This window comes from Seriola dumerili, unplaced genomic scaffold (assembly GCF_002260705.1).
Source record: "Seriola dumerili isolate Sdu_G_001 unplaced genomic scaffold, Sdu_1.0 BDQW01001449.1, whole genome shotgun sequence".
Lineage (NCBI taxonomy): Eukaryota > Metazoa > Chordata > Actinopteri > Carangiformes > Carangidae > Seriola > Seriola dumerili.
In genome coordinates this window covers 156,680-176,560 of record NW_019175704.1, presented here as the reverse complement: position 1 = coordinate 176,560, position 19,881 = coordinate 156,680, and the positions used below count along the sequence as shown (strand labels likewise).

At 39.6% G+C, this 19,881-nt stretch overlaps 2 protein-coding genes across 4 annotated transcripts; one reads left to right on the top strand and one right to left on the bottom strand.

Annotated features, from left to right (window-relative positions):
* Nucleotides 1–4,594: 4,594 nt before the first annotated feature.
* Nucleotides 4,595–4,890, bottom strand: ctxn2 (cortexin 2). The gene has a single exon (XM_022768322.1). The coding sequence runs from the start codon at nt 4,888–4,890 to the stop codon at nt 4,645–4,647; it is 246 nt and encodes an 81-aa protein (XP_022624043.1). The 3' UTR covers nt 4,595–4,644.
* A 5,160-nt stretch (nt 4,891–10,050) lies between these two features.
* myef2 (myelin expression factor 2) lies at nt 10,051–19,509 on the top strand. Of its 3 annotated transcripts, XM_022768267.1 has the most exons (17): nt 10,051–10,194; nt 11,199–11,401; nt 12,161–12,213; nt 13,233–13,240; nt 13,345–13,438; nt 13,664–13,855; nt 13,946–14,099; nt 14,190–14,239; nt 14,335–14,395; nt 15,289–15,390; nt 15,901–15,945; nt 16,052–16,147; nt 16,284–16,379; nt 16,599–16,658; nt 18,156–18,343; nt 18,700–18,751; nt 18,972–19,509. In XM_022768267.1, exons 1-17 carry the CDS (start codon nt 10,085–10,087, stop codon nt 19,133–19,135), a joined length of 1,728 nt encoding a protein of 575 aa, XP_022623988.1. In that variant the 5' UTR covers nt 10,051–10,084; the 3' UTR covers nt 19,136–19,509. The 3 variants fall into 3 exon arrangements, with proteins under 3 accessions (XP_022623988.1, XP_022623989.1, XP_022623990.1); XM_022768268.1 differs by lacking the exon at nt 16,599–16,658; XM_022768269.1 differs by lacking the exon at nt 18,700–18,751 and having other exon boundaries at nt 18,972–19,065.
* Nucleotides 19,510–19,881: the final 372 nt, after the last annotated feature.

Sequence of the window (19,881 nt, the reverse complement as noted above, 5' to 3'; positions counted from 1 at the left end):
GAAATAAATGTTATCTGATCATTTCTTTTGCCACAAAGTGTTGTGGGCTGGCGAGCACAGAAGAAAACAGCCGTATTCATGAGGAAAATTAGAGTTAATATGAGACCATGAATTACAGGAACATGCCGGAGGCACTTCTCCACAACCACATGACTTCTAAAGTGCCTTTAAAAGACCTCTTAACAGGTAAACTTCCTTATTACTGATACACCACAGTGATTTATGCACACAGTGAAAGGCGGACTGATGACTTGAAGTCTGACCTTGGATGTATTGCAGGCCTGAGAAAAAAATACTCCAGCACGTGTTTATATGTACAGATTGAAAGTAGGCAATCAATTTCACAATGCTTATCAGATGTGGAACACAGTAGTTCATAGTTGTTACACATTTCCACAAGAATGATACTGACTGAGTCACGGTAAAGAAAGAAAATTTTCCACATGGGATGTAATGATCACTGCAGAACAACTCCCCTCTTCCCATCTGCTTCTGTCTCACTTCTGTCATAATCAGACTAAAAAGGATCATTTTAACAGCGAATGGTGAAATTAATCCTCAGCTTTGAGTCAGATTTAGTTTATTCTGTGTTTAACACGGAGCGAGGTCGTTTCTTGTGTTATATTGCAGCTGTCTTAGTGCAGTCAGACATCCTGACTCTCCCAGAGTCTGGACTTGAGATTAAGGTGATTCCCTTTCATCATTGGGCCTGCTTGACTTTTGTCTGCTCTGCTCGAGTAAATCCAGAGTTTACAGTGCTCCTCAGAGATCTGTTGAGCCTATATGGTGAGTCTGTGGCAGCAGGTGCGTATGCTCCGATCTGTACAGAGAACGGGAGAATCTGCACTTTAGTTAATGTCCAAAGGGCTCGAAAGAGGCTGGAAAAAAATCCCTTTGCAGCATTTATCAAACCTCGCTCTGCTCACTGTGATGTGAAACGTGATTAAGTACAAAGCAGCAGATACCAGCAGACAGGATTCCTGATACTACATCTTAAAGGGCTGCAATAAATAAAAGTGTGGGTAAACCCTATTGCTCATCTCAGCTATTGGCCCAGTCAGCGTAGGCCTGCTAATCCTATCTGTCAATCAGAAATAAAATGAAATGCCCCCAATCAAGCATGATATATTTTTTTTATAGAGAAGCTTACTGTTGGACCGTGGCCTGCTCTCTCATAGGCACCTTTTTGAAAATTTAGCTAAACAAATCTAATTTAAAATTCAACATGAATTTGATTTTGTTGATTTTCAAAAATCATGAATATTAAAATGAAAAAAACAAAACAAAAAACTCTCCTGTATGTAGTTCTCTTGTATACTTGCTAAGAGAAATCTTTGGGTAAGGTGGATCCCACTGGAATTTTTCAAATTTGAATGTTACTGTAATATTAACTTGTCTTTTGTAAAATGTAATATTCCTTATTTAACTTATATTCTAAAGAAACATTCACCTGCAAATAACCAACAAAAGTTGAGTTGATTAAAAGTAAATTATTAAACATAATAGCTTTATAATCATTAATGACTGTTATAAAACATCATACACGTCATGATAGGTAATCACTGACCTATCTGCCTCTAGAGGCGTTCAACATGGTTAAGTCTAAGATGAAACACAGGCTCTGCTCAGGATTCAGATGTGACATGAGGGTCCTGACTTCAAAAATCAAGTTGTCTCTAGCTCATTTCTTAATGCAAAGCAACCAGCATAGGCTTTTGCAGATTTGTGACTGTATTTGTGTAGCATGATTTAAAAAAAATTAAGTGACATAAAGTCTAAAGCATAAAATAAAGATTTTTTAATAAAAATAAATAAATAAAAAAAATCACCACTTCACTGACCCGACTGCCTCAAGCTATTTTTGGAAGTTGCTGCTCTAAAAGTATCATTAACTTTAGATTACAGCGCTTTGAGAGCCATTTGGATTGCTTCAGTAATAAAAGGCCTATTGTATCTCCAGGTCTTGTCACAACAAATCAAGGACATAGCTTGTGAGGTTCGAAGACCGCAACTAATAAAACTGATGACTGATTATCAAATGCTAAGGGTCACCATTTAGCTGACTCATTGTCTCATACAGTGTAAATGAGATTCTTTAAGCACGGTGCTATTTTCTGTAAATCCAATAGCGAACGTATAATTACATTTCTTTCCTAATCACTTTTATGCCAACAAAAGATGAGTATTTCTAATGATTCTGGTTTATTGCTGAAGGAATGCAGAAGGATATAATTTCACATATTATGCGCAGTGTAACTGTAAGAGTAGGCCCTCATAATGCTTCCTCTTGTATGAAAAGACGAGTAGTTGTCTCTACATTATGTCCAGTCAAAGAAGGGAAAGTGGTTTATGGAATTTCAAATCAACTTCGGACAACACACAACCTGACTGCACTATATGAAAATACAATGCAAAGCAGCCATATTTGTTAAAATTTAATAGACTCATGATCCTTTGTGAGTTTTTCCTCTAAGGTTAGTGGGCTTTTAGGCTGAAGAGGAAAAGCGAAGTGTTTTTTTTTCCACTAAAAATAGATTTCAGATAAGGATGTCACATAGGTGACAGAGATAATGGTGCAATAATGATTGCATTCCTGACGAATGATGCGTTGAGGCAGGTGTGCACGGTGGCCTGGCCTCTGAGTGCAGTAGGCTCTGCAGATCAAGACCTCCCTTATCACCACAAGACTGTCAATGGATGCCTGTGTGTATCGCTTACTGCTGCTACATTAGCCTTTTTTTCTGTCTCTTGACCATGCCTGCACATTTATGCACATACCGTAAACTGTAGAGGAATCTACTCTTACTAGAGTTATTGCTAAAAATTCTGATCACCTCTGTTTCTCCTGCTCTAACGCATCGCTGCAATATTGGACGACCACCGCCGGAGACTGGAATCAGAAGCAAGAAACATTTTGAGCGTCTGCCGACTGTCACCTAAAGTGTCCTGCTCATTTGTAAAAGTGATTTCTTATTTTTTTTTGTTTCACGTGCTCCTCAGATTGCAATAAGAGAACCAAAAAAGCAACAATTATGCCAACAATATTTTAAAGTGAAGAAATTCTATTTATTTCACATCATTGAATCAAATCTATATCAATGAGAAATCTCTACCACCAGCTGAGCAAGCAACAGGTCAGGAGATGTCATCCGTCATACACACGCACGCACGCACGCACGCGCACACACACACACATACACACACATACACACACACACACACATAAACAGGTGCTCTAATGTTTCTAGATGAAGGCACATAAACCCATTGAAGGTCACAGTAAGGCAGATTCACAGCACTAAGGAGAAACCGTAGACCGTAGGAATTAGCAAAGGAACACTCAAGACTTTGACCAGTCTGCCGTATTACAGTCTCTGTTTAGTCCCGTCTTCCTCTGTCTGGAGAGAAGAGGGCAGGTGTGAACCGGTGAGGATGGCTGAGAACAGGAGGAAAAAGATGCTCACGTGCAGTGCTGACAGACATCCCACCTCTATTTTCCATGTGACCTTTTCCTCCGCAGACAGGTAGTGAGGGTTTCTCCTTGTCATTAGAAAACTAGCAGCACTGAAAGAGAGAGTTCTTCCTAGTTTCTAATCCTCATTTCCCCCACGAAAGTTCTTTGGCTTGATCGCATCAGCCAACCTTCAGACACAATCATATGTCTTCGCAGACAAAAGTAAACAGTTGTGTTTTTTTTTTTTTCTTTCACCCAGACATATAATTGTGGCAACACACAACGTATCATCACTCAAAACCAGCAGCAGTACAAACTCTAAAAGAGTTGTTTTTGCATCATTTAGAAACAGTAACACCATAATGTAAATCACAGTTTGTTCAGTTGCCTTTCACTGCATGACTTCAAAAAACAAGACACCACGGAAAGGACCAATCTGTACAGTCACAGCAGCAGCAGCAGCAGCAGCAGCAGCAGCATCAGCAGCAGCAGCAGCAGCAGCAGCATCCCTTTGGATCACCAACAGATTGGATTTGATTAGTCCACAAAGCACTAGTTTGACATAATACCCTGTATCCAACCAGACAGTATACATTCTTGTGCAGAAAAGCTCTGCTGTGCAGAGGTGGAACCACTCTGTTTCCCATTCTGAGTTCACATGAGGAATCTTGTCCCTGAGTCTTCAAACTGTATCTGAATAATCCCACTGCACCCTAATTCCCCACCCTGTCCCGCGAGCATCCACCTCTTACCTCCTCTTATAATCTACAGACATTCAACTTGTAGGCATGGGTTAAAGGGAGCTTCAGCCATTTCCGTGTAAATTTGATGAGCTGAAATGCACACCACCCTGGCAGAAGGGCAGTGGAGAATATGACACAGCGTCTACCTCACACTTGGTCAGACACACACAACAGACATGTAGTCACATACAGTAGAGAGACTCTACACTGGCTCTGAACTAACAGTGCACGCACATTGAACAACATACACAGCTTCAGTCTCTTAGCTGAGTCTGTCACAGAGAGATGTCTTAATGGTGTGTCAGTTTCAGGTGCAATGGTTGTGCAGGGCTGTGTGTCACGTGTGTTTGCGTGTGTGCAAGTGTATCTGTGTCCGTGTGTAAGCGTATGTGTATCTATAGGCGTTTTCTATTCGCGAGGACATCTATGGATGTGTGTGTCCCTGTGTTAAGTAAGGGCGTACTCAAACGTCCCTTTCTCCAGCCCCTCAATGCCATCAGCCCAGTTGGAGGAGGGCATACTGCTGTAGGGGTCCAGCAGGATCCTGAAACACCTTACTATCAGCAGCCCCAGGAACACCAGGAGCATCCCCACGAAGGCAAACGCTGTCTTCTGCTCCAGAGTCAGAGAGTGCGCCATCATGTCGTTTCCGCTCATGGCAGCAAGGGAGTGGTTGTAGTGGACGCTAAACATGGTAAACCAACATCTAGGTGCCTCATCTCTCCTCCGATAGGGTCAGGCGTTTAGGAGCCTGCATGTTACCTGGACAGAGATTACATGATGGCTTCAGATTAGTGCTGTCTTGTCTCTACTGCAGAGAGGATCCATTTAATCAACCTATTTAAATACTTCATGCTTACACTGCATAGACTGTGAGAAACAAGGGTGCTGATATGGTAGAAGAAATACAGAAATTCCACAATTAAATGTTGAACAGGTTTACAGGTATCTATAAATAGCCTTTTTTTTTTTTTGAGTGTGGTATCAAACAGATGTCCGGAGACTTTGATCTCTCTCTCACTCTGCCCCTCTGGGAATTTTGCAGAAAATTACAAAAGGCAAACATGAACAGAAGAGTGAGGGAGACTGCAGGAGAACGGGTTCGGGAATACCAGCCAATGCCATGACAGTGTGTCGCAGTGCATAGCCAGCGGTGAAACACAGGCAAAGCTGTAAGGTACCAATGAAAACGTCACATCTCATGAAGATGTGATGTCACGTATGTTATGGTTTAGAAGAAAGGGATCTCTACCTGTTGCGTGTCAGCAGATGCCTGCCGGACAGTGTGATTCCATTAAACATGATAGCGACGGTGATTGACGGAACATAATCGCAAAATTGGTGTGGTCACACAAGTGGAAGTCTGCTTCTGTCATTCTTTTCCTCCTCAAATTGTTCATATGAACACAAGCAGCAGGTGGCTCAAGTGAAAGGAAGGGAGGGAGGGAAGGGGGGGTGTGTGTGTGTGTGTGTGTGTGGGGGGGGGGTTGGATGAGAGAGGGAGGATACATACAGACAGGGACAGGGGAATGAACAGAGAGAATTGGGAAAGACAGACGAGGGAGAAGCAAGTAGAATGATGAGGACACTGCACAAGTATGCATGGTGTGAGAGAGAGGAGAGGAGAGAGGGAGGGAGTGAGGTAGGGTGAAAGGAGAGACTGCATTGACAGATTTTCTTGTGTGGGATGTCTGCGAAAGAAAAAGCAGGCGTCTCACCGTCATTATCGTTCCATCCTTACAGACCTGTTGCTGCTGTTTCTTCCGAGCAACTCCTCCGTCTCGGAGCCCCCAGACATATGTCCATTAATCCATCCATTGCCAGCATACAGGGTGTGCTAGGCTAACCCCACATCTAAACAAAAAGGTAGAGAGATGAAGAGAGGAACAGAGAAGCGAGGGAGAGGCTGGATCAAGCTATGATATATGTCTCTTCTCAGAGATACAGCTCCTCTCCTCATGCTCCCTTACTTGCTGCCTCCTACTCATTATCATTCTGTTTCTCTATCTCTCCCTCCAGAAGCACGCACGCTTGCTCCTGCTGCATGGCAACCACTTGTTAGTCTCACTCAGCTGCTCTGCTGCCTCAGTCATTCACAACATTCCCCCCCTCAGCAACACCACGGCCGATGCAGCAGCATAAACAAGCAACCCCCCTCTTCTTTTTTCTTCTCTCTCCATTCTCCTCTCCCTGGCTTATTTGGCTCTTCTCAAAATGACTCCACCAAAATGTGACAGGAATATCATGGCTTAGCCAGCAGGAGAAATGCTGCCTCTCACTGCTCCTGGCCAGTAAATGCTGCTGCAAAGGTATTTTTGGTCCAGCACAGCACTATCCTCAAAGCCTGCTCCTGCTTTGATGATGTGTTTTTAATTGGTGCAGTTTGCTGTGGTCAAATTGAATTAGCCCCCTCTGCTTAAAGGCTTACGAATGCAAGCTCCACTGGACATGCGGAAGGAGGAAGAGACTGGTATTTACATAGGTTTTACTGGAGTGAATGAAAAGCAGTATTGTATGGGCAAACAATCGGCAGGTCTGTAACAGTATGCAGCAGTGAAGCGTCTGGCCATCTGTATTGTTGTTATGCAGCGCAAATTCATATCAGCAATGTAGTTTTTGTCACAGTGGTGCAGTGACTCGGATCTAAGGAGAAGGCATGCCATGAGGGAGATGGTCATCACTAGTGTGAGATGTGCAATAATTCAAGGCTTGAAAGTGGGAAGGAGAACTCCATTTTCCTTTTCCAGTTGTAAACAGCTGAAAAAATCCCAGAGAGAATTTAAACACAGAGTTTTATGCCTCTGCAGTGTCTTTTGAACTGTATTTTTTTCTTCTTCTTGGGTTCGTAGCAGTTTCTAGTCTTGCTGTGCTGTTGATACTTGATCCTTGGCTGTATTTGGGCAGAGACGGGTAGTGTGGCGTCGCAGTGATTTGTCGGCCAAGTCATAAATACAGTTTTATTTCACATTCATTTCAAGGATGGTTCTTGAAAATCAGATGAGGAGATGTCACACTGTATAGACAATGGAACTGTTGGATGTTTTCTGGCAATGCTCTCATGTCAATTTAAAAGACAAGGTCAAAATGGAAAACTGTTGGGTCATAGCATTCTAGTGATAAGGTCAAGTTACAGAAAGTCTGAATCCATTACAGTGAATTGGCTGTTGGAAAGGATTTCATGAATGTGAAAATTAACAGAAGTTGCCTCTGAATCACCTTTACCACATCTGTCAACAGTCGAAACATGCAAATGTGCTTTTACCTGTGTGTCAAGGTGTGCTGATTATCTTTGGACTCTTTTGGTTTGGAAGAGGAACTGCTGAGACGATCTGAATCTGTTGCATAAAGCATATTAGAATATTACGCAGTGTCCACAGGACATGAGGATAAAGATTGTTCAACTTTTATCTCAGCCAGACAACAGGTCAGGAACAAAACTGATACTGAGAACTGTAAAACTATGAATCTATGAACTGCTCTCACAGTATCCCCTTTAATGTTAATGAACTCTACACCACACCCTTGTGTGATAATACAATCTGCACAAGAAAGTACAAAGACAGATGCAGTGAAATTACCAAGATTTTAAATACTTTATTAGGGCCCCATTAGCCTAACCGCAGCAATTACTATCTCTCTTGGGGCCCACAACTTAATTAAATTTACATGGTCCATTGTAAGTTAAGTTTTCATTTTAAAAGGATGGTGTAATTTTTTAGAAAAAATATAATAATCTACGATATTGTTATCAAAGGTATAATGCTAAGGCGACCGTGCACATCACGATATACAAGATAAGAGAAATAAAGCTGTGGTTGCAATTAAAGCATCTCCTAGTGTGATCAGAGAGAAACTCATGGTCTTCAGTAAGATAGTGATAGCCATATCAATCATATGCAAGTTTAGGGCCAGGTTCATATTGCGCTATTTTGTGGTATTCACACAATGAATTTAATATTGTCATTAGTTGTAGGTTTCTCTGCTATTGCTTGGAAAAAGTAGCTTACTTTTCTGATTGTGTTTTTGTTTGGTTTGTCATAAAGACAACATGATGTTTCAGTGGATAATATTTAAGTTTTAAGTGTTTCCAAAGAAGCCAAAGCAAAGAGGTCTTTTTTGATTACTACTGATTATGTGAAACCAGATCCAAATGCTGACTGTGGTTTCCACGAAAAGATAAAAAATCTACATCTTGAAATTGTTGCTACTGCTGATAAGAAATGTAGGAGTCACATTTCAATTCAAATCTATTGGGGAAGCTCCAACATTAAAGATGCGCACATTATCATATAGATTTTTGGCATATGATGATGAAATATTAATGTACTGTAATGTAATTTCATAAATTATGTGCAGCAACTTAGGTTGACTGACTGTTCTTTGTTTGTGAAACCAAGTTGCAAGGTTATTTTGCAGCCGTCTTAGTAATGTTGCAGCATTTATCTGTAGGAAGTATGTTATGAAAACAGGCAGCCCTTAAGGAATGTATTATCAGTTTATTGACCTGATTTTTCATTGACAGAGTAATACGTGTACATGTTAAAGGTTAACTTCCCTTTTATGTTAAAGGTCAACCTGACCCATGGTTGTAATTGAAAGTTCAGAGAGTTGCGTTCTCCTTCATTGCACATATCAGTGGTATCTGCTCCTGAATTAAGTGAAAATGTATTTATTTTCATGAGGGAGTTGCACCACTTGTTCAGTTTGTGGATAAAGCATGCTGAAACCTAAGCAGTTAATGAATGAACATATCAGAGTAGTAATCAGAAACTTTCACATAACATTGCAAACATCTGCGTTGGTTTGGTGCAGCTCACCTACAGCTGCACCAAAGATTCTGACACACATAAAATCATGATATGGACTATGCAGATGTCGTGCAAATCGATTGGAAATGAGACAATGTCCCTAAAAGTAGCTTTTAAATGGCTTAGCTTTTGATGATTTCCTCAAAATATATGAAAAGATTCAAATGAACATCATGTAAACGTGTAGATGTCTAAATGATACGTCTTGCACAGCATAAAACTATGGTTTGAACACCATTATTGTGGTCACATAGTTATTGTCCTCATATCATAACAGTTAGGAGCTGGACAATTTTTTGTATAGGAGTATAATCAACTTTTGAAGTGCTTTTTTTTGGTTTTGGCAACTGCACAGACTTGCTGAGCAGATACTCTACAATGTTAAAGTGTATTGTATAAAGAAAATGAAATTATTCCTCCAGTAGAGTAACAGAGCATCAATCAATAGTTTCAGGAATGATGAATTAGCTTGGCTCTGTATTATAATCAATAAAGCAAGACTTATAGTCTGACACTATGAGTGTGCTGCCTGGAATATTGTAGGTTATATGTATAACTGGTATTTCAATATGAATTACACTGTCTGAAATTAGACATTAAATAAGTATTCAGGAACTTATTGGTTGTATAATATAGCTTTGGGCTTTCCCTTGTGCATGGATCATACTGCTGTAGAGCAGGTTGGACAGGTCTTGATATGATTTTCTGGGATTTGGGTACTGTTCAGAAACACGTAGAAGCATCCATCAGAAAGTGTCACTTTCTGTTCACAGTTATTCAGACACTCACTTACAATCTTATTCCCTTATGATCCCTGAAGCTGTCTACTAATGTGCACAGTCTTTCCAAATATCAACATATTATTTATGCGTATTTCCCAGACCCATATACTTCTATTCTATTCTATTCCATTCTATTCTATTCTATTCTATTCTATTCTATTCTATTCTATTCTATTCTATTCTATCAGGCTGCTTGGCAACTCACAAATCTCGCGTTGGAGGCACAAATCTCCCCTGCACATTTTGAACTGCGTAGCGTCAGAGGCATCTTGCGTTGTGTGACAACCCAAGCTCAACATGGCAGATGTTGCAACTCTTGATGAGGAGCCAAAGCAAGACGAATGTACTGCATCCGTCAAGTCCGAAACCGACGAGACATCTGAAGAAACACCCAACGGTGTGAAAACGTGAGTTAAATTATGAATTTTTCTGTCCGTCATGCCTCTGCAGCCGTTAGCAAGTTTAGCTAAAATGGAGTCCTGGAATGCTAGCTATTGTTAGCCAAGAAGCGTCTATAACCTCTGTTGTGAAACATCGTAAAGCACCTGTGTGATACATGTTAGGCTTGTAGCTAACATGACGCCAGAGGGATGCTGATATAATGTATAACTGGAGTCTCAAACTGGTTCGCTCTTGCCTTAACATCAAAGGTGGTGCAATGGGTCAACCTTAACTGGGAGCTAACCTCGGTTGTGTTTTGCTTGTCTGAAAGCTAACGCTAACACAGTCCTAATATTCAACGTACATTAAATCACCAGGTTAAACTGGGCTTCAAACCCTTTTTTTTAACTTGGTAGTTGGATAAATCAACCAAGCTGTACTTGATTTCAGATACCAGCTAGCGTTAGCATCCCTGCTATTCTTCTTAACTCAGCAGCTCGATTTATTGTGTCAAGGTTACAAAATCTATAGCTACAGATGGCTTGCGAAGCTTCAATGTAAACTAAATGATGCCAAATAACTATGTTAGCTAACGTAGTACTTTCTTGTATTTTCTTTATTTTTTATAATAGGACAGTACCTCTGATAAAATGGTTTAACATTACAATATTAAAAAACACAAGGCCTTTATAAACACTAAATTATCATCACCATAGATGTGTGCTTTTGATACTTATGTTTAATTTAATTTGTGAAATAATTCCTTTTACATTCCGTCCTTAGGTGTCCTAGCAGTTATCCACATAAAGTTCAGAATAGAAATATGATCATTTTTGGATTTTATCATTCTATTTAATAACATTTTTGATTATTTTTCTTCAAGGTAAATCGTTTTTATAAAGCTGTTCCATTCATTTTGTATGGAAGGATGTAAAGAAAAGCACATTACCACTAAATGCAAACTACACGAAAGGAACCTGCTATTACTCACAGATTTTGTTTTTGACTTGCTGCTTTCTGCCTTATGTAGGGATGGCGAAGAAACTAAGCCCCCTAAAGAAAAGCAGGATGCTAAAGAGAAGTCCTCCGGGAGCAGAAGAGGGAACCGCTACCATCCCTACAAAGACAAACATGGTGGAGAAAAGAAGGGTGCTCACAGGAACCGGGTGTTCATCAGCAATATCCCCTATGATATGAAGTGGCAGGCAATTAAAGATCTAATGCGTGAGAAAGGTAATGTCCCCAGTGATGGGGATGTGTCTCCCCTTCTCTCTCTCCAGCTGATTAGAAGTTCCTGACCCTTTCTTGTTTGTTACCAAATGGAGCATTCTGCTTCTAGCAGTAGTCATTTAGTTTGTAGTTTTCTCTGGATGTACTTAGTGCAGATAGTAGGGAACCAACATAGTGTGACATTAGGTTATTGGAGTTTTAATAAATTCTTTTGGATGGACACTAATTTAGTTTGGGCTGATATGTCTGTGAGAAAAGGAAGATGAATGTAGTTACATTGTCACTTGTTTTATGGCATTGTCAGCTTCAAAATGTAACCTCAAACCAGTAGTAGAATTGATTGTTGAATGTTTTTGTTGCATCTGTTGCAAGGTGAATCTTGATTATATGAATGAAAATATTGTAATGTTTTACTTTCTGAATTATGGCGGTCTCAAGAAGCCTTTTGAAAGGTCAAAGGACAGCTTAAAACTCTCAACTGCCATGAATGGAATCTGTTGACAAACTGATCATGTTGAAGTCTTTTGAATTTCCCAGGTTTAATGTAGCTGTATTTCTCTCTGGCCTTGGCCTTTGAGGGTCTCAGTCACTGCCCAGAAAGGCATGGTGTTGTCTGGTGGGATGTTGGTCTGGGCTGACTGTTGATCATTAATGGGACATCTCCATCTGTAGCGGCATTGCCAAGGCCAACGGCGACTTGAAGACGTGGTGACTTAAATCCCTTTGTTCTTTTGGTATTTTTCCTTTGTATGTCTCATGTAGTTGGTGAGGTTACATACGTGGAGCTCTTTAAGGATGCAGAAGGAAAGTCAAGGGTAAGTGATGTGGCCAACTTGCTGCACGAGGTTTTAAATGCCCTCAGCAGGCTCTCATTAATCAAGTGCTCTTTTAGGTTCTAATCCTTTGGGTCTTACTATGTTACTGAACTGGAGATACTGTAGGTTGTGTTTAGAGCCTGATAGATGGCTAATGATTGATATTCATTTGAAAGGGAGATGTCCTGTTGAATTTTGGAAAAGTAGCCTAATGAACTCATCTAAGAGTACACTTTTGCTTTTGTTGTTGTCATTTCAATTGGTTTAAAAGTTTGTCTGTTTGGCCATTTTCCAAAGGGAAATGTGGGTTGTGTGATTTGTCTCATTGATTGACCCTCATGTCTCAAAATCTTACCCTACAATTCTGTTCTATGGCACAGCTCTCACTTCAAAGGAACAAAACACTCTTCAAAGATCCTGTAGTGTTTTTCTTTAATGTTTTTTTATTAAATGGCAAAATGCATACTGTAGATGTAAAGTTGAACAACACTTTTTTTCTTTATTGCAGTGGCAAAGTTGGTTAATCTTAAACAATGTACTAAATAAATATGTTAATGCATTTTTTTTTTTTGCTTTTTTTTTTTTTATTTTAAGATTTTCTTCCTTGTATTTATGTCCAGTTCAAAACATTAAATGTTTCAGATAAATTACAATGCATAGTTATTTGTTAGTGCCAGATATTTTTTTACCAAAATATATAAGCGTATATACACAAAAGATAGTATTGTTTGTTTATTATTTAAAACATGTCAAGTGTCACCATTTCTTTAGATAATGATAAAAATGCTTTTAGCAGCCTTTTAATCTTGTTTGCAATAGACTTGAGCACAACCAAAAACTGCTGGCTCAAGTCAGTGGGCAAAACATGGCCAACATGCAGTATTGAAACTACTAGAGGCATGTTGATACATTTAATTTACAATGTTCAAGTGCTTTGTTTTGATTTTAACTGTATTTTGTTCACTCCCTCGGCTTTGGATATGTGTGCTACCTGGACTCCTGTGATGCCCCCTGGTTAGGGTTGTGGGTAAGAGACTGCCATACTTTCTTAAACATAACTTTAAAAAAAAAAACAAAAAAAAAAAAACTTCTTTGTGCTGCCATGAACTGATTGTTTCCCTGATTCAACAGTGTGGTGGAGTTCAAAGATGAGGAGTTTGTGAAGAAGGCGATATTAACTATGAATAAGCACGACCTGAATGGAAGGCCACTCAACATCAAAGAGGTGGGAGGATATTATGATTGAATGATTACAGCAACACAAAACTGTTGGTTATAATTTTATCTTTATAACACCCTTTCTTGCTTTCTTGTTTTTGATGTGTCAAGAGATAAAGAAAATGTTTGCACTTTCTTGTCTTTTTCTTTTTTCTTTTTTTTCTTTTTTTTTTAAACCTTAACCTGACTTGCAAAATGTAATGTATTTTTCTTTCTTTCTTTTTCTTTTAAGGACCCTGATGGGGAACATGCCCGGCGTGTGCTGCAGCGCATGGGAGGTGGTCAACAAGGAGGTCGTGGGCAGGACATGGGGCCTGGTGGGATGAACATCCCACCCTCCATTGCCAACAACCCCAACATCCCACCTGAGGTCATCCATGCGCTGCAAGCCGGACGACTAGGCACCACAGTGTTTGTGGCCAACGTGAGGACATTGTAATAAATAACTTCAAAATCTAACCACTAATGATAAATCATACATTAAAAATAGGGGTATCTTTCTGTTGTTTTACAGCTGGATTTCAAGGTGGGCTGGAAGAAGTTAAAGGAGGTGTTTAGCATGGCAGGTGTGGTGAAACGAGCAGATGTAAAGGAAGATAAAGATGGCAAGAGCCGCGGGATGGGAACAGTGACTTTTGAGCAGTCACTGGAGGCTGTGCAGGCCATATGTATCCTTCAGAATTGAACACTACAATATAAAGCACAGATGGCAATGCTCTAGAATTTTACTGTGACCTTCTCCTTGACTCTGGACTCAGCCATGTTCAATGGACAGATGCTTTTTGACAGACAGATGCACGTTAAAATGGTATGTTATTACATAACTAAAGTTGTACAGAGGATATGAAGATGAATCTTTACATTTGTTGTGTGTTTTTTTTTTTTTTTTTTTTTTTTTTTTAGGATGAGAAATCTCTTCCCCCTGATGATTTCCGTCAAGTAGAAAAAACATCTCAGTTACCAAGTGAGTACACCGTTATTCTCTTGTCAGTTACTGAGATGAGATCCATAGAAATAAGCTCAGTGATTTGTGTATAGCAATAACATTGTCAGTGTAAGGTATGACCCCCTCTGGGAACAAATAATACAAGTTAATAAATTTGCATAGATATTTTATAGTGATGTTAGAAAGGCTCAGGTATGTTGCTGAAGCACTATGCTAATGAAATGAATACTAAGTAGCTTGTAAATGTTTTCCTACCTGTGGGTTAGCTATTAGTCTGACAATATCAACTGTCATCTGCATGCTGCTAGACGCATAAAGATGTGATTGAAAAAAAACAAAAAACATTGGTGATTGTCATTGCAGTTAAAAAATTTAGAAAGTTATTTGAGAAGCAATCCCTCAGCCTTTATTTAAAGGACCAGGTTTCTTAATTATATAAAATAGTGTGTTTCTCATACAGTAATTGTAAACAGTTTTATTGTTGTTGAGTTTTAGCTGGTTATTAATAGACAAAGGTCCAATGTCTGCAATGAAAGCGAAGACGCCAAAATATGATGTGGAAATATACTACAAATTTAACAATATGACACAAGGGTGAATAAATAACAACTGCTCTAGCCGACGGCAGTGTCTGTATAGCTTTGATATTAAGTATGCTGTGAGCAGTACATCTTCCATTCTTGAAGGTTGGTGCATTGCAGATGCAGTAAAGGATCATGTTTTGTCACTATATGACTTTGTACACAGAATTTTCATTGAATGTTTGCTTCAATAAATGCTGCTCACATAATTGATTATTAATACATTAGATCTATATATAAATTCTTATTGGGTATGTGATCTTCTCTGCTATTATTGCTAGTGAATTACATAGTTCACACCTTCTTTTTCCCTGTGTATTTTGTGTATAGGGGGTCTTGGTGGTGTTGGCATGGGACTGGGGCCAGGTGGGCAGCCTATAAATGCCAATCGCCTGAGTGGTGGAGGAGGCATGGGCTCCATGGGGCCTGGAGGTCAGTCACCTCTCAAATATTTTTAGTTATGTTTAGTTGAGAAAATGCCCCCACATCCTATGTACAGTACATCACTTATCATTTGCATGTGTTGCGAATGAGTCTTTCTCTGTAGGCACATGTTTATCAGAGAGAACCAGACACATGTCCACTCACCGGTCAACAATTAATACCACAAGGCAGTATTAATCAACAACTTTGGACATCGTTCTGTAATAATTAATATGTCGGCAACCCAATAAACGCAGTTAATGTGTAACCGTCAACTCTTGGCTGACATTTATGTGGGTCTTCTTTTGACCCTGCAGAGTGTCAATATGGGTTAAATATGGTCAGAGCTTCTCTTTGTACAAAGGTGATAGGATGTGACTGACATTGTACCTAAAAGCACCTTTGTACAGTGTTTGATAATCAGACTACACACAGTTCCTCTCCATGTATGTACACCCATAAGATGTAATAGATACAGCGTGTGTATTGGCATGGCCTGATTGACGTCTTCTGCCATAGGTATGGATGTTGCAGGTTATGGTGGAATGAACAGACTTGGAGGAGGTAAGGTTTTTGCTGCCTGTGAGTTTTCCTTCCGAAAGAACGTGGTCTACTTTTTGTGGAGCAAAGGAGAGAGCGATGTTGAAACCTGGATGCTGCTTTTTCACAGGAATGAGTGGTGGCGGGGGCTTTGGGGGCATGGAGAGCATGGGCAACATGGGTGGCTTTGGAGGGAGAGACATGGCTCCAGTTGGCAGGATGGGAGGTGAGTGAGCCTATTTGCCCCTGCTGGGCAGAGATGAGGTTCAGTTCTACGATGTTATGCTATAAACACTGAGCTGTTTACCATTTTGTGGTAACTCCAGTCTAAGGTTGCATTTTTTGTTTTTCTCTGGGTGGAGATATGTACCGGTCAGGAATGGGTGGAATGGATCGGGACTTTGGGCACAGTGACATGCCAGTGAATCGAGGATTTGGGGATTCTTTTGGAGGCATGGGTAAGTGATACTCTGTCAGTATGAAAGGAATTCAGGGTTGTCTGAAGTCAAACATGACACAGGGGAGGTTATGCAAGTTCCTCTGTGTAGTTTGGTTTTGAGTTATGATTGATTTTTAGAGAATGCTGTTCTATTTATAGGCTGATTGTTTCTTTTGCTTTTGTGACATTGTTGTTATGGTCTAATCTAATCTGCGCTGACTTGCATTCTCTCCTTTAGGCGGAGGTTATGGAGGAGGCATGGGCAGTGGTGGCATGGGGCACATGGGGACTGGATTAGGTACATGAGATATTCCATCCACAGTTTTTATGAATCTGTTATATATCAGTTCTTCCCCTAGCTCTTTAGTGAGCCACTAATCTCTTTATTACTGTTGACATTGGAAAGTTATTAGCCCTTAACATTTTATAGTCTTTTGACAGTTTATACATCAAGTCATGTAAAGGAGGAATGAGTATTAAGTGTATTACGATGTAGCAAGTCATTAAGCTTCATAACTTGCTGAATAGGTATTGGACAACGAAGAAGTCTAGTGGTTGTAGGGACAGTCCTTCAATCAGATGACAAGTAATGGCTCTTCTCAAATGTTTTAGTTCAATTTAACATGAAGTCTGTGAGCACTAGTGTTTGACATATACTGAAGTAGGATCAATAGTGATCTATGTTGACAACACTGAGGCATGTATGATGTTGTGGCCATAGTTGCAATTGAAAGACTATTTGTGGCTGTTGCTCAGTTCTGCACCCCAAATTGCTTCCTATGAGTGAGTGAGTTTATGTGTGATAGAGATGCACTTTATGAATGTGTGTGAATGGTGATTGTGACCTGTAGTGGAAGGTGCTTTGAGTGCTATCTATATGCAGCCCATTTACTGTGGACATACTGTACATTATGATATAAACTGCTGTTGAACTATGAAGAATTAGAAAGGTTTGATCCACTAGATCCAACATGTATGTGACAAGCACCAAGAGACATAACATTTTACTTTTGTGTTATTCGTGTGTGTGGGCAGCCAGAGCCTGAGAAAGAGTTTGATGTACAAATTGTTTGGGCCAAGAATAAGGAAGCCTGAAAAAACCCTTTTGTTGGCATTTTTCATGATATACAGCAATTGTGTTTTGCCACTGCAGTTTTTTTTTTTTTTTTTTTTTTTTTTTTTAATAGAGATGAGCAACAACCATGTGCACCAACATCAGTCGCTTCCTTTTTTATCAGAGATATTTGAAAAAATGCTTACTGCATGGCTCCATGGCAACCTGTATTTTCACACATGGAGATATACACAAAATACAACATGGAAGAGTGTTAGAGAAACTATATTTTGTACTCACAAGATAATTTGCATTATTTCTATACACTCTCTTCCTTGTGGAGTTTGTTTGGGTACACTAAGAATACAAACTTGTACAAAGGCTGCACCTCCTGTATAAACAATGTCACAGTGACATTGTACTCTCTGACAGCTAATGCTTTGAAGTGATAGAATGCCAGTACAGTTTCAGTGTTTGTACATGCTTCGGTGACATGTCATTGGACAAAATTAATGAAAAGCTATGTGATGGTAAAAAGTATCATCATAATATTTTGTGTATTGCAGTTTCAATATGCAGGTATTGTCTTAAAATCTCATGAATATAAATCTGAGATAAGCCTTTGCAAGGCTAGAACAGAGCTGGAAGCTGCATAATACTGCTCTGTTAAAATAAACAGTACAGCGCATTAGTTTTTGTTGCTCTCTCATATCATGTGCGTCTATGTGTATTAATTTGCAGGTGGTGGTGGAATGGGCAATATGTCGATGGATCGTATGGGCTCCAGCTTTGACCGCATGGGCATGTCAGCAATGGACATGAACCGTGGCTTTGGTGGCTATGGAGGTGGGGGACCAGGCCACATGGGTGGAGGCATGTCTGACAGAGGCTCTGGGTCCAAAGCAGGCTGTCAGATCTTTGTGCGAAATGTAAGTGTGGGTTAGATCTGTGAGAGCTTTGCTAGTAACAAGAATTAGTTGGAAGTCTATTATATAGCATTGGGCTTACAAAACCATCCCGGAGAAATCCCCACTGATGTAATTACTTCTTCATTGATAAATACATTTTCTCATTTGTGCGTTGATACCCCCTTATTGAGTGAGGTGTGACATAACCCATGCATTAATATAAATGATGATGTTGGGTTTGTTTAGTTTAAGTAACTGGCCCTGTACTTCACAGTATGTTGTTGAGTCCACCTCTTTTATGATACACTCATCCTCTCTCCAGTATAATGTAAATTCTGACAAGTATATGGACTGAAATATCAATATGTGTGTTGCAGCTGTCCTATGATCTTACATGGCAAAAGCTGAAAGAGAAGTTCAGTCACTGCGGTACGTCTTTTCCTCAGCATTCATTAAATTTTTACTGCTGATGCATTAGTAAAAACAAAAAACCTACATACAGCATACCACTCAAATAGAAGACTTCATCTCATATTGACATATGGATAGTTAAACGAGAATGCCAGAATCTCAGGCTTTAAACTTATCTACACTGTGTGACACACTGTGGTTTCAGAATGTAGTTATTTCTCATTATTGTTTATTGCAGGCCAGGTAATGTTTGCAGAGATCAAGATGGAGAATGGGAAGTCAAAGGGCTGTGGAACAGTGAGATTTGATTCACCGGAGAGTGCTGAGAAGGCCTGCAGGATGATGAATGGAACTAAGATCAATGGCCGAGAGGTGGACGTCCGCATCGATCGCAACGCCTAGAGCTTTTGTAGGAGTCATGCTAACACACTTCCACATTCAACCCTCTTGCCAATGATCTTTTGTTTTGTTTTAAAAACACAATTACTTCATATCTCCATTTGTCCACTGTTTCAAATATTTTTGTTTATATATACTTCATAGCTCTTTTATCTTTGTTTTGTAAACCCTTTTTAATTTGTCAGGCAGTTTATTTGAACAAATAAACTTTTTAATTTTTAAACCCGGTGATTGTAAAATCTCCTGAGATTGACGTATCAAAGTTGTTTTTCACAGTGTGTGCAAAATGAACCTGAGGTGTGTTGCAGTATTGCGCAACACTGCCGTACAGTGGCCTCTTGAAAATCGGGTAAATCTACATTAATCACAAAGGCAGCAACTGGAATAAAGTGAGAAGAGAGTGGAATTGAATTTTATCAGGCATGGTCTTCAACACTAATCACAGAAAGATATTTAAGTTCCCAGAGCTCAAAGATTGGGTGGTAGTTTTAGTTTCAGTAGGATAGAGTTGCCATTTTTTATTATATTGGCATTATTTTAAGTGTAAACTAGTGTCTGAAGTTCATTTAACCTTTGCAGAATTAATTATGAACAACTGATCAAAGCTTGGGTTTGATCAGTTGATCATTTTAGGTAACAAGATGAGTGGAAAGTTTTTTTTGTTTGTCTTCCACTATTTATGGCTCATTCCTCCATTCTTCATTGTGGGCAATAAGAATGTCCTCGTAAAAGCTTATCAGGAAGGTTTA

What these genes read in the sequence shown, in the direction of transcription:
- ctxn2 (XM_022768322.1), bottom strand. Translation starts at nt 4,890, where the DNA reads ATGTTTAGCGTCCACTACAACCACTCCCTTGCTGCCATGAGCGGAAAC.
- myef2 (XM_022768267.1), top strand. Translation starts at nt 10,085, where the DNA reads ATGGCAGATGTTGCAACTCTTGATGAGGAGCCAAAGCAAGACGAATGT. An exon ending in GGCCACTCAACATCAAAGAG is followed by an intron (nt 13,439 to 13,663) that starts GTGGGAGGATAT and finishes TTTTCTTTTAAG; the next exon opens with GACCCTGATGGGGAACATGC. An exon ending in GTCAGATCTTTGTGCGAAAT is followed by an intron (nt 18,344 to 18,699) that starts GTAAGTGTGGGT and finishes TGTGTGTTGCAG; the next exon opens with CTGTCCTATGATCTTACATG.